Source organism: Lolium perenne, chromosome 2 (genome assembly GCF_019359855.2).
Source record: "Lolium perenne isolate Kyuss_39 chromosome 2, Kyuss_2.0, whole genome shotgun sequence".
Lineage (NCBI taxonomy): Eukaryota > Viridiplantae > Streptophyta > Magnoliopsida > Poales > Poaceae > Lolium > Lolium perenne.
The window spans coordinates 24,872,284-24,885,385 of record NC_067245.2 but is presented as its reverse complement, the minus strand read 5'-3'; the positions used below and the strand labels follow the sequence as shown (position 1 = coordinate 24,885,385).

Below are 13,102 nucleotides of genomic sequence, written 5' to 3'. Positions count from 1 at the left end.
TTAGTTCTGAAGTCGATGCCCTTGCATCGGCTGAAAAAAAAAAATTTATTTGGCCGATTTTTCTTAATCGGCCCCCAATGTTTCACTGCAACGCATGTTTGCACATGTTTATCTGCACATGTTCATCTGACTACACGCCCCCCGAGCCGAATCTGCCAAATGACTGCAGATATCGGCTTTTATGGTTAGTCAGGGCACTGCACTTGCACGTCGGCTTCGCAAAGATTCATGCTGACTCTCATCTACCGTCGTGGCCGCTGCCCAGTGGATCATTGCTGAATACAAGCAGAATATGTGCAGAGGATAATTTTGGCCGATTGCTGGAATCGGCCTCCACATTGCTCGTTCGATGAAGGTTTTGTAATGCCCCTCCATAAGTTTTTTGGGGCCGATCACAAGGATCAGCCTCGCCTGGTTTGCCCATTGGCTTAATCTTGCTACTCGGTCAGGCTGGATAAAACCAACCCAACCTCTGACTTGATGCGCCTGCTGTCGTCCACCTTGAGTGCATCGTATAATCGTGGAGCACTAAGCTCCGTCGGCAAGACGAGCACCATGTTTGTGCCAGCCGATGTTTCATCATCGGCTTTCTTTTGCTTGGGACGCCACTCCATTCTCCGTGGTCGACCCTCTTCATCCAGGGCTCGCTGAACCTTTGCGGCCAGATCAGGCCGTGCCTTCCTTAGCGTATGCAGGTATAACCTTTTGGCTTCCTCCAGGCCGCGCAACCGCTGAACCCTGCGTTTTTGTGAACGGCTGAGTCCGTCAGGGCACCACCTTGGATGGTGATACCTGTCTTCTTCTTCTGGTCCCTCGTCTTCGGAATCCTCAAGATCTGCCCAACGAGGTGACTCAGCGCGTTTGCTTGGTGGCGGGAGAGGCCCTAAGCGCTCGAACACAGACACGTTGGCTGCCTCCTTCTTCTTCTTGTTGCATTCTGGGCAATTGCCGATTGTGGGCAATCGGCTCATTCCTGAATCCCAGCGATGTACGAAGAAAGGGCAGTCCCAGTGTGCGGCGTTGTCATCTTGCTCCCTTGACGTGTCCGTGGCACGGCGCTCGTGCTCCTCCTCATCGCGATCCTGCCGACGATGTCTTCTGGCTTCTCTAGCCAGACGATCTCCTTCATCATCATAGTTGGACTGTCGGCGTTGGTCGTACTGACTCACATATTTGTTGAGGAGGTGATCAGAGAGAGGTCGTTGATATCTTATATTCTTCACCTCTCCCTCTGTGACGTAGCGCTTGCCATCATGATGGAGCCGATCGCGTGGAGCGGCTTCCTCTGTGTCCTTGCTATGAGAGCAGCTGCCCTCATCTCCATCTTTGCCAGAGTGGTTCCCAGGTCTTACCATGTTGATGCTGAACGAAGGACCTGGCTGGCAACCCTCAGGGTAGATGGCTTCCACCATGTTAACGGCGGGGAAGGGTTGGGTGTCGACCTTCATGGCGTACTGGTTGAAAATTAGACGCCCCTTCTCTATCGCCGCTTGGATGTGCCGACGCCACACCTGCGGTCGTTGGTGGCATGGGAGAGCGAGTTGTGGAATTTGCGGTACGGCTTTCCGTTTAGCTCTTGCGCCGTGGGGAACTTGAGACCTTCGGGAATCGTCAAGCTGTTTCTCCTTGAGCAGGAGGTCGAAGATTTGTTCAGTCTTGGTCACGTCAAAATCAAATCCCACAGGCGGCCCCGGTGGCTTTACCCATTTGCGGGACACGGGGTTCCTCCCCGAGTCCACTCGGCCATCGCTACTTCTTGGTCTCCCGCAGCACTTCATCTTCCTCTGTATCGACCATGACTATCGCACGCTTGAACTTGTCTTGGTACAGTCTGGGTGGCGCTGTTCATATGCCGATAATTTCTGAACCATGTGCGCCGGCGAGATAATCTGCTTGGGAGGCCATGTCCTTGAGCTGTGTTGCAAGGCCGGCTACGCCAACTCGATCGCTTCCTTTTCGGTTATACGAACCGAATAACATCGGTTCCTAAGATTCCTGAAGCGCTGGATGTACTCTGTCACCGTTTCTCCGCGCTTCGACGTAGTTGTGCTAGATCGGCAATGCTAGACTCGGAAGCTTCGAATGGTATTGCATATGGAACTGTTCTTCCAATTGCTTCCAAGACTGGATGGAGTTTCTTTGGCAAAGAGGTGTACCATCCAAAAGCCGATCCCGTGAGGGACCGTGAAAAGAGCCTCACGCGTAGCTGATCCGACACCGGCCGGTCCTAGTTGCGCCAAATATCGGCCGACGTGCTCGATGGAGCTGGAGCCATCGATCCACCGAATTTGGAGAAGTCGGGGAGCCGATATTTAGGTGGCGGCGGGATCATCTCGTACTCGTCGAGGTACGGCTTGGAATAGCCGATTGCCCTCCTTTTCGGCACCATGCCGAACTGGTCTCTTAGTATGGTGCGATCTGATCCGCTGTGCTGGCTGCAGGAGTTGCACTACGAAGATTCGCCGGGGTGGCGTACTTAGCCAGCCATGTTTGCTTTTCCAGCTACGAGCCAAGCTGCAGGAGCTGGGCTCGGGAGTTTCGTCGGGGTGGCGTACTTAGTTAGCCACGTCTGCTTCTCAAACTCTGTTGCTGACGTTCCTCCTGTTTGCGCCGGAGTCCCTGACGTTGTGGCCTGGTTTGAGAGTGGCCAGTTGCCACAATCTGGCACATACGTACACGCGTATCCTTGAGGGATCTCCTTAGGCGCCTCCGCCAAGAACTGGTAGTCACTAGGGTCACCACCGATCTTATAGACGACGAATGCCGGTGTAGCCGGCACTTCAGCTGGTGCTGCCAACGCATATGGCAGCGGTGGACGGGACTGGAGTGGCAACTCTCCTTGATGCGTCCCGAGAGCTGGTCCTGACGGCGAGTACTGGTGGCTCATGATCTCCTGGATCACGCGAAGAGCGAGACGCTCCAACACGTTGACCAAGTTCTCAGAGTGGCGGTGTAGCGAGTGAGCCACCAAGTAGTTGATCTCCCGCCGCAGGCCCCTGGTGCGTTCCTCCGACGGGGCAGAGAGGTCTATCCCATCGAGTGCACCTTCTGGTGAGAATCCCTTCCATCTGATGCCATGGGAACGGGTTCTCTGAAAAGAGCCGATGAGGTCGGCTTCGAGGGTGGCCTTGATCTCGTTATATTTCTTCTTGAGCTCTTCAGGCAGCTCCTCGTAGGTGACTGGCGTGCCGTCCGCCATCTCAGATGTAGATGGCGATGTGGTTGATGTAGACGATTGTCCCACCGGGCGTGCCAGAATGTGTTGACTGCCAAAACCCACCGGCGGGCAGCGGCATGTCAACACTGTAGAGCCGGGAAGAGCCTAGAGCTGCGGCTGGCTGAGACCCCTCCGAGCGACGGCCCGCAATGCTCTTCTGGTCACACGCGGCGATGCGAAGTGCAAGGGCGTGCCACCTGACCTATACCTGGTCAGGAAGGTGATGGGGATGCCTCGCTTAGTTTCCTGCATGGCATACACGTAAACATTAAATACGAGCCTCGATCGGCTCTCAGGTTATCCTGTGAATCGGCTCAAAGAGCCAATCCACCCATGATTCGTACGGGGTGCACGAATATATGGTGATCCTGCTTGATCAAGATAAAGCTAATGAGATCTACGACGATTTAGGGTTTTCACCGCATAATCGGATCATCCTACTCCAGGTTGGGCCTCGCGGCCACGCACGGTGATCGTAAGCCGATCCTAAACAAGGCCTAAAAACCAACATGAAGTTGATCCTCGGAACATCCTGTTTAGGACTTGCGAACGCCACCCTACATGCCGCTGGATCCTCCCCCCCTTTGTAAGGCCTAACTATTGCAGATATTAAACTAATCCTTGCAGAACAAGGAGCAATCGTAACGGATCAGATCTACTAAATAATGATCAAGCGGGGTGCCGCCCCCACACCTGAGACAGATGTGAGGGCGGCTAGACATGCAAGGGTTGCACTACGTAAGCATGTTATACGAAGAACAATGCTAACCCTAACACATCTATGATAACTACGTTGCTCGCCATCAAAGACGCTTCAGTACGAGCAACGCATGAACAACGTGGGGCTTGTGCTGCCTAGATCGCAAGATGCGATCTAGGCAGCATGTCGCTTACCTGATAGAAACCCTCGAGACGAAGGAGTTGGCGATGCGCCGAGATTGGTTTGTTTGGGTTGAACGTGAGTTGTTGTTTATTCCATAAACCCTAGATACATATTTATAGTCCAAGGGACTTTCTAATTCGGACGTGCACCTAACCGTGCACGAGTAAAAACTCTAACTTTTAATCTAAGATGCGATCTACTATATTACAGATACATGGGCAATTCAGCCCAACTTCGTGTATAAGGCCAATTCTTGTTTTTCCTTCCATGTATATCTTCAGGTCTATCTCAATCGTGGCCCACCTCTGACTCGGTCAAATTCTGGTGATAACAGAAAATAAAAGTCCCGTTAAGGTATTCTAGCCCCAGCAGCAACAATACATCCACCACCAAGAAAACGCCCGAACTTCAGGCTCTCCAAAAGCAAAGCCTCCAAGAAGAGAACACTGCACAAGCGCCGCCATCGTCTGATCAAAGATCTAAGGTACTTCATGTGTTTTCACGGTGGTGGTTGTATTGCTGTTGCTAGGCCCAGAAGGCTGTAGCGGGACTTTTTTCTTAATTTTCTTTACTCTTTTATGGATGTGTGCCTCCGTACTGTCACTAGGGTGGAGCGTTGTTGCAGAGATGGGTGTAATTGGTATCTTCAGATATTAATATATTTCCTTTATCTAAAAAAATTATTGGTAGGGTTTGTACATCCACTCCCTTAACCAGTTGAGCTAGGCTCACTTTCTAATATGTATGTATGTGTATGTATGTATGTTAGTATGTATGTCATCAATTCAGCATTGCGCATACTAGAATACTCAAGGCATGATTACCACCAATAATGAACTCCATGACGGAAACTTCCTCATACATAAACTTTTGATTTGGGAGCAATACAATGATGGCACTCGAGCAAGATTTGCAAAGCTACGATCATGGCGCGGGTCGCACACTAAATTCCCTTTCGTTTTTGTTTACTCTTGAATCTTCAGTCGACCAGTCGTGCTCGTACCTAACAGAAGACGCCACCCTCCACCCTGCCTACCTCCTCTGTAGTACTGCACCCAGATAGAAACTTGAGGTTCAGGGTCTTGTTTTGTTTCTACTTCATTCCCAATCCATGTGTTGGCTATGCTAGTACCTAGGCCGGTGGTTGATCGCTCGATCCCTGCAAATCTGCGACTGTTAATCGCAAATTTGGCATGCTCGACCTAGCTAACTCGGTACCTGCAGTCCAGCACCCGTCTCGTCGCGCCGAGATAATCTCGTAGCTAGTGTCCCCGCAACCACTGGCAGGAGGCGATCGGTCGTCCCGGCACAACGCACCGCGAAATCATCAGCGCGATCATAGATACTGCAGCCACTTACAGACATGATTCGTCTCCACGCTCGCTCGGATTTTTTATAAGCAGCTTTAGCCTGAGACGATCGAATCACAATCAGTAGCATATACATACTGGAAAATTGTCCGAAATCAACAAAAGAACCATGGATATAAAATTATAAATACTAGTACGGTGAATTCGTCGCTGGAAATTTAAAAAATCGTTAGGGGATAGGCTGTGACCTGAACTTCTGTTTGCACTGCACCGCAGTCCGCAGACACGTCTGAATATCAAACGAGTACTTGGTCCGCGCTGCATGTATCTCGAACTCGTTTGAAAGCTGAAACGGGTACTCGGCAACGACTGTAGAGCTCGCAGCTTTTGTAACGCGCGCCGCTGTGCTATCGAGAAACAGATGCACGGCAGGGTCCCATTGATCATCCGTTGCTGTTGGACTACATGTTCTGTTCTGGAACCACAAACTACAGCGCTCTAGCTAGCTGCTTCTTCATGCCACTCTGCACGGTCGAATTAGCATTCTGTAATTAAGAAGATGCTACTAGCTCTGTGATGTGATCCAGTATATATAAGAACTAAGCTGCCCCACACGAGGGCCAAAGCAAAACCACTCTGCATCGATGCGTTTCGTGGTGGACCAAAGATTGGACTTTTGGAAGCGCTCATGTCCCCTGCAGGCACCGAATCATAGCTGGTCTGCCTCAACCTCAAGAAACTTACTTGGTTCATACTCCTAGCTTGCAGCCCGTTCAGCTTCTGCTGCCAAACTCATGTGCGATGCATTGTGATTGCGTTTCAGCTGGTCCTCGACCCTGGTTTTGAGCTGGATAGAGACAATAATTAGTACAAGCTGCAGGCTTGTGATAAAAGGAGCTCCATGCCCTGTGCTGAATCACTGTTTGTAGAAGTGCATGGCCTCCATCCCCGGCCTCTCCTTTGCCTGGTCTCCGATCAGACAGTACATAGATATTGAATTCAAACATTTTGACTTGGGGACCATGTTGTCGATCGTTTTTCTCAGGCAAAAACTATGCTGCATCTCATTAGTGCAGAAGTTAAAAGACATTTCACAAGGTTCCTAGGGTTGGCAAAAAACATGCCCACCCCTTGCTACAAAAGCCTACGTACTCTCGCGAAAAGTGTCTTTGACACGTGAGTTTCAGTGCTCTCGGTTTTTTAAAAACATATTTCTAGAATTTCAAAAAAAAAACTTAAATACGAACATGCATAGAAATCTTCTCAAGGTACAGTACAAATTTTGGAGGAAAATATGTTTGTATTATGAACTATATAGAAAAGAAAATTTTCTGACAAAAACTATTTCTATAGATAGCCATAAATTTGTTTTTTTCTTGTACCTCAAAATACAACATAATTTCTACCAAAACTTTGCATGAGTAATCAGGACATAAGTATGTATTCGTGGAATAAATTTTATGATGTTTTGAAACATAAAAGTATATTTTTTAAATATTTCAAAAACTGAGAGCGTTGGTGCTCACGTGCACCAAATCTTCGTTCCTGCTCTCATGGCAAAATATTACTTAGGTTTTTGCTGACCGCTGTCATTAAATTCCTCCTTGACTTTAGATGCAACAATCCACCGCATGGTAGAGCTATGACGAAACACCCTTGCATTTCCTGAAAGTGGACCACAATGCATGGTAGTACGTGCTACCTCCGTTTCAATAAATAAGTCTTATATTATTTTTAAAACATCAAACAATGTAATTTGATCATCCGTTCCTATGCATGGTCTGCACCCCCGGCCTCTCCTTTGCCTGGTCTCCGATCAGCCACTACATAGATCTTGAATTCAAACATTTTGACTTGGGGACCATGTTGTTGTTTTTCTCAGGCAAAATCTATGATTCATCTCATTAATGAAGAAGTTAAAAGACAATTCACAAGGTTCCTAGGGTTGGCAAAAAACGTGGTCACCCCTTACTACTAAAGCCTACTCTCGTGGCAAAATATTACTTAGGTTTTTGGCAACCGCTGTCATCAAATTTCTCGCTTCCTCCTTGATTTTAGGTGCAACAATTCACCACATGGTAGAGCTATCACGAAACACCCTTGCATTTCCTGAAAGTGGACCACAATGCATGGTAGTACGTGCTACCTCCGTTTCAATAAATAAGTCTTATATTATTTTTAAAACATCAAACAATGTAATTTGTTTAATTTTTATATAAAAAGTCGTAAACATGCAAAATATAAAATAGTATCATTACATACATCATTGAATATATATTCATATAATATCGATAGAATATCATATTTATTGATAGTTTTTTTAAAAAAAATATCAGACTTTACATGGCTTGACTTTTTAAGAAAATATGAGACTTATCATTGAAACAGGGGAGTAGTTACTCCACTGTAATATTAATTTGAAGTTTAGTTGATGAACAAATGACACTTGAATTTTAGACATGACAGTGAATTTTACACTTGTCACAGGTTCACAACATCTATGGAAGTGGACGTATGAGAGTAAGAGCATACATTAATCAAACAGACTCCCCACGGAAACAGATATGACAGATTGTTATAAGATGCCGTTTACGCTTTTCCACCGCAGCTTGTGTCGACTGCCACCCGCGGCAAACTTTTGCGCCATAAAAAGTACCCGCACGGCAGCTCACTCCACATTCCCTCCCAGCCTCCCCACTGTACAGCAAGTGCACCACAAAGCAGAGTGAGGAGCTAGTAGCGCGAGACTTCCAATTGCGCCGCCCCCGCACCATGCCACCGCCGGGGTCCTGGTTCTACAAGCTGCGGCGCAGGCGAGGTGACGCCGGCGATGACGACGCCGCGGCGCTCGCGAGCAAGCCGAGAGGCGATCGTGCACCACCGGAGCTCGCGGCGCCGCCCTGCTCCCCGAACAGAGCTTCCTACTACGTCCCGAGCTGCGACCGTGGCCCGGCCACGGGGAACCCCAAGCGCCGAGACACGCAATTCCCGCGCAGCCCGCAGCGCGGCGACATCGTCTTCGACGTGGTCACCGTCCAGGCAGCCGCCGCCTGCGACGCCGACCGGTTCGACGGCCTCAAGGCGATGCCGGAGCTGAAACTCCGGCCCATCCTCACCAAGCCGGCCGGCGCCGCCAAGAAGGTCGACGGGGAGGAGGCCTCGGGCAGCGGCGGCACCAGCGCGGCCGCGTCGCCGACGGCCAGGGTGCGGCGGCGGCGGCTCCACGTGCAACCGAGCGGCGGGCGGAAGGGGAGGGCGGCGAGCGCGCAGCTGCAACCCTCGGCGACCAGGCAGCAGAGCCGTCGCGCCAGGCGGCGGCGGTGGCTGCGGGAGAGCCTCGTGGTGGTGAAGGAGTCGGCCGAGCCGGAGGAGGACTTCCTGGCGAGCATGGCGGAGATGATCGCCGCGAACGAGGACGTCCGGGCGTCGCCGCGGGGTCTCGAGGAGCTCCTCGCATGCTACCTCGCCCTCAACGCCGCCGAGCACCACCTCGCCATCGTCGCCGCCTTCACGCGCGCCTGGCTGGCGCTCGACACGGCCGGCTCCAAGCAGCACCGGTCGTCGCCGCCGCTCCAGGGCTAGCTAGCAAGTAGCTACTTACTGCGTGTGCCCGTGTACAGTACGCCCCCGCGCGCGCGTCTCCGTGCGAATTACGGCGGTGAATTGAAATGATACTCATGGTTTCTGTCTTTCTGATTGCGTTTGCACAAATCGCAAGACTTTTTTTTTGCCGTTTGATCGATCGATATCCGTCTGATAGCTGCTTGCGATTCTGCAAAGCTGAAGCAGGGTCGATCGATGAGTGCATGCCCGTCGTCACGGGGCACCCTGCTTTCGTTCCAGTCTTTCTCAAGGGAATCGATCGGCGTGCTGTTGTCTTTACAGATCGGACTAGGCCTACCTGCGTCAGGTTTTGTTCTTGTTGGAAGAACTCGTCCATCTTTTTTGCTGGTGATCCGTTGGCAGGTTACAAGAGAAGCATCTGAGCATATTGTCATCCACATAGTACAAAATTCCGTTTTACCGATAGTACCGACCTGCAGGGCTGCAGCCTGCAGGCATGGGTGACACAGTTCGATCTCACGTGCAACTTGCTGCCTCTGCTTCAGATTTCCCTCTCTCCGTTGCTGATCAGAAGTTTATAGGAACCTTAATAATTTTATAGAATTCTTTTTTCCTGAAAAAGGAGCAAAGAATTTGCCACTATTCGGAGTGTCCCGAGTTTTTAGCCACCTCATGCTCACAAGTGAGCGTTGATACATGACATGTTGTTTGACCTCATGGCTTCCGTCTAATCCAGGAGACCTAGATCTATGGGAATCTTCATCTTTTGGAAGTAGGAGCTTCAAAACAGTGCCTCCAATGAGGTAACTGACGCCAAACGCCTTCACTATCTAGTCCGGCAAGCCAAACCTCAGGTTTCCATCGGAACTTAGTGGGATTGCTACCAGGACGATGCCTTCAAAGAAGGTTTGCAGTGCCCTTAAACATCGTAGAATCATGCACACCCCAATGAGCCGGTGCAAAGGATTGTCATTGATGGCAGCCCCTCGAACCAAGAGATCTGGAGAGACATGAGGTTAGCTCACCGAAGGCGACGGATTTCCCCTTGGCACTAGGCCCTTGAAACAGGAGATCTTGAGACACGGGGCCAAAGGATTTCTCCTTGGCGGTAGTCCCTCGAACCAAGAGATCCGGATACACATGAGGTTAGCTCTCCGGGGGCAAAGGATTTCTCCTTGGAGGTAGTCCCTCGAACCAAGAGATCTCGAGACACTGAGATTAGCTCGCCGGGGGAAAATGATTTCTCCCTAACGGTAGTCCCTCGAACAACGAGATCTAGAGACACGTGAGGTCATCTCACCGGGGGGCGGGGGGGGGGGGGGCACCAAAGCAGAAGAGAAGGTCGTGCCTAGCCAATATGACATACGGCCCGAATCCAGCCAACTTACCCCAACTAGAGGTGCCACCAATGGAAAAGAAGAGATCCACCATCTTTGTCTCATAATCGACTTCAACCGTCGCTATGTCCTCTATGACCACAATCATCCACCAACATCTAAGCTGACCGGGCCGCCACCTGGCTCCAATCTCCGTTGCTCCGGCGGAAAGCAGCGGGACCCCTGCCGCCCTAGAGGGTCGAGATCGGCTGCAGCAGCACGACACTCTTAGTGTCAACTCCTACGACTCCTGAAATTTCTCCCCTGAGCCACCCTGAGGGACGACATGGGTGTCAAGAGAGGGGGGAGGGGAGGTGGTGGTGGGGGGAGGGGAGCCCAGCAATGACGACGCGGGAGATGGGACTGATGCGTGCAATTAACACACGTCCGTTGGGAACCCCAAGAGGAAGGTGTGATGCAGACAATAGCAAGTTTTCCCTCAGAAAGAAACCAAGGTTTATCGAACCAGGAGGAGCCAAGAAGCACGTTGAAGGTTGATGGCGGCGGGATGTAGTGCGGCGCAACACCAGGGATTCCGGCGCCAACGTGGAACCTGCACAACACAATCAAAGTACTTTGCCCCAACGAAACAGTGAGGTTGTCAATCTCACCGGCTTGCTGTAACAAAGGATTAGATGTATAGTGTGGATGATGATTGTTTGCATAAAACAGTAGAACAAGTATTGCAGTAGATTGTATTTAATGTAAAAGAATGGACCGGGGTCCACAGTTCACTAAAGTTGTCTCTCCCATAAGATAAATAGCATGTTGGGTGAAAAAATTACAGTCGGGCAATTGACAAATAGAGAGGGAATGACAATGCACATACATGATATGATAAATATAGTGAGATTTAATTGGGCATTACGACAAAGTACATAGACCGCTATCCAGCATGCATCTATGCCTAAAAAGTCCACCTTCAGGTTATCATCCGAACCCCTTCCAGTATTAAGTTGCAAACAACAGACAATTGCATTAAGTATGGTGCGTAATGTAATCAATAACTACATCCTTGGACATAGCATCAATGTTTTATCCCTAGTGGCAACAGCACATCCACAACCTTAGAACTTTCTGTCACTGTCCCAGATTTAATGGAGGCATGAACCCACTATCGAGCATAAATACTCCCTCTTGGAGTTAAGAGCAAAAACTTGGCCAGAGCCTCTACTAATAACGGAGAGCATGCAAGATCATAAACAACACATAGGTAATAGATTGATTATCACCATAACATAGTATTCTCTATCCATCGGATCCCGACAAACACAACATATAGAATTACAGATAGATGATCTTGATCATGTTAGGCAGCTCACAAGATCCAACAATGAAGCACATAAGGAGAAGACGACCATCTACCTACTGCTATGGACCCATAGTCCAGGGGTGAACTACTCACTCATCACTCCGGAGGCGATCATGGCGGTGAAGAGTCCTCCGGGAGATGATTCCCCTCTCCGGCAGGGTGCCGGAGGCGATCTCCTGAATCCCCCGAGATGGGATTGGCGGCGGCGGCGTCTCAGTAAGGTTTTCCGTATCGTGGCTCTCGGTACTGGGGGTTTCGCGACGGAGGCTTTAAGTAGGCGGAAGGGCAACGCAGGGGGCCACACGAGGGCCTCACACGCTAGGCCGGCGTGGCCAGGGCTTGGGCCGCGCCGCCCTATTGTGTCGGCGCCTCGTGGCCCCACTTCCTTTCCCTCTCGGTCTTCTGGAAGCTTCGTGTAAAAATAGGCCCCTGGGCGTTGATTTCGTCCAATTCCAAGAATATTTCCTTACTAGGATTTCTGAAACCAAAAAGCTGAAACGACAAGAATCGGCTCTTCGGCATCTTGTTAATAGGTTAGTGCCGGAAAATGCATAAATACGACATATAATGTGTATAAAACATGTAGATATCATCAATAATGTAGCATGGAACATAAGAAATTATCGATACGTCGGAGACGTATCAGCATCCCCAAGCTTAGTTCCTGCTCGTCCCGAGCAGGTAAACGATAACAAAGATAATTTCTGGAGTGACATGCCATCATAACCTTGATCATACTATTGTAAGCATATGTAATGAATGCAGCGATCAAAACAATGGTAATGACATGAGTAAACAAATGAATCATAAAGTAAAGATTTTTCATGAATAGTACTTCAAGACAAGCATCAATAAGTCTTGCATAAGAGTTAACTCATAAAGCAATAAATCAAAGTAAAGGTATTGAAGCAACACAAAGGAAGATTAAGTTTCAGCGGTTGCTTTCAACTTATAACATGTATATCTCATGGATAGTGTCAATGTAAAGTAATATAACAAGTGCAATATGCAAGTATGTAGGAATCAATGCACAGTTCACACAAGTGTTTGCTTCTTGAGGTGGAGAGAGATAGGTGAACTGACTCAACATAAAAGTAAAAGAAAGGTCCTTCAAAGAGGAAAGCATCGATTGCTATATTTGTGCTAGACCTTTGGTTTTGAAAACATGAAACAATTTTGTCAACGGTAGTAATAAAGCATATGTATCATGTAAATTATATCTTACAAGTTGCAAGCCTCATGCATAGTGTACTAATAGTGCCCGCACCTTGTCCTAATTAGCTTGGGTTAACACTGATCATCATTGCATAACATATGTTTCAACCAAGTGTCAGAAAGGGGTACCTCTATGCCGCCTATACAAGGGTCTAAGGAGAAAGTTCGCATTGGATTTCTCGCTTTTGATCATTCTTCAACTTAGACACCCATACCGGGACAACA

General features: G+C 49.3%; 1 protein-coding gene across 1 annotated transcript; it reads left to right on the top strand.

The window, feature by feature from the left end:
- The first annotated feature begins 8,029 nt into the window (after positions 1–8,029).
- LOC127329806 (uncharacterized) lies at positions 8,030–9,099 on the top strand. The gene has a single exon (XM_051356240.2). It carries the CDS (start codon positions 8,183–8,185, stop codon positions 8,990–8,992), a length of 810 nt encoding a protein of 269 aa, XP_051212200.1. The 5' UTR covers positions 8,030–8,182; the 3' UTR covers positions 8,993–9,099.
- The last annotated feature ends 4,003 nt before the right edge of the window (positions 9,100–13,102 follow it).

Coding starts and splice junctions, on each gene's coding strand:
- LOC127329806 (XM_051356240.2), top strand. CDS start 8,183: ATGCCACCGCCGGGGTCCTGGTTCTACAAGCTGCGGCGCAGGCGAGGT.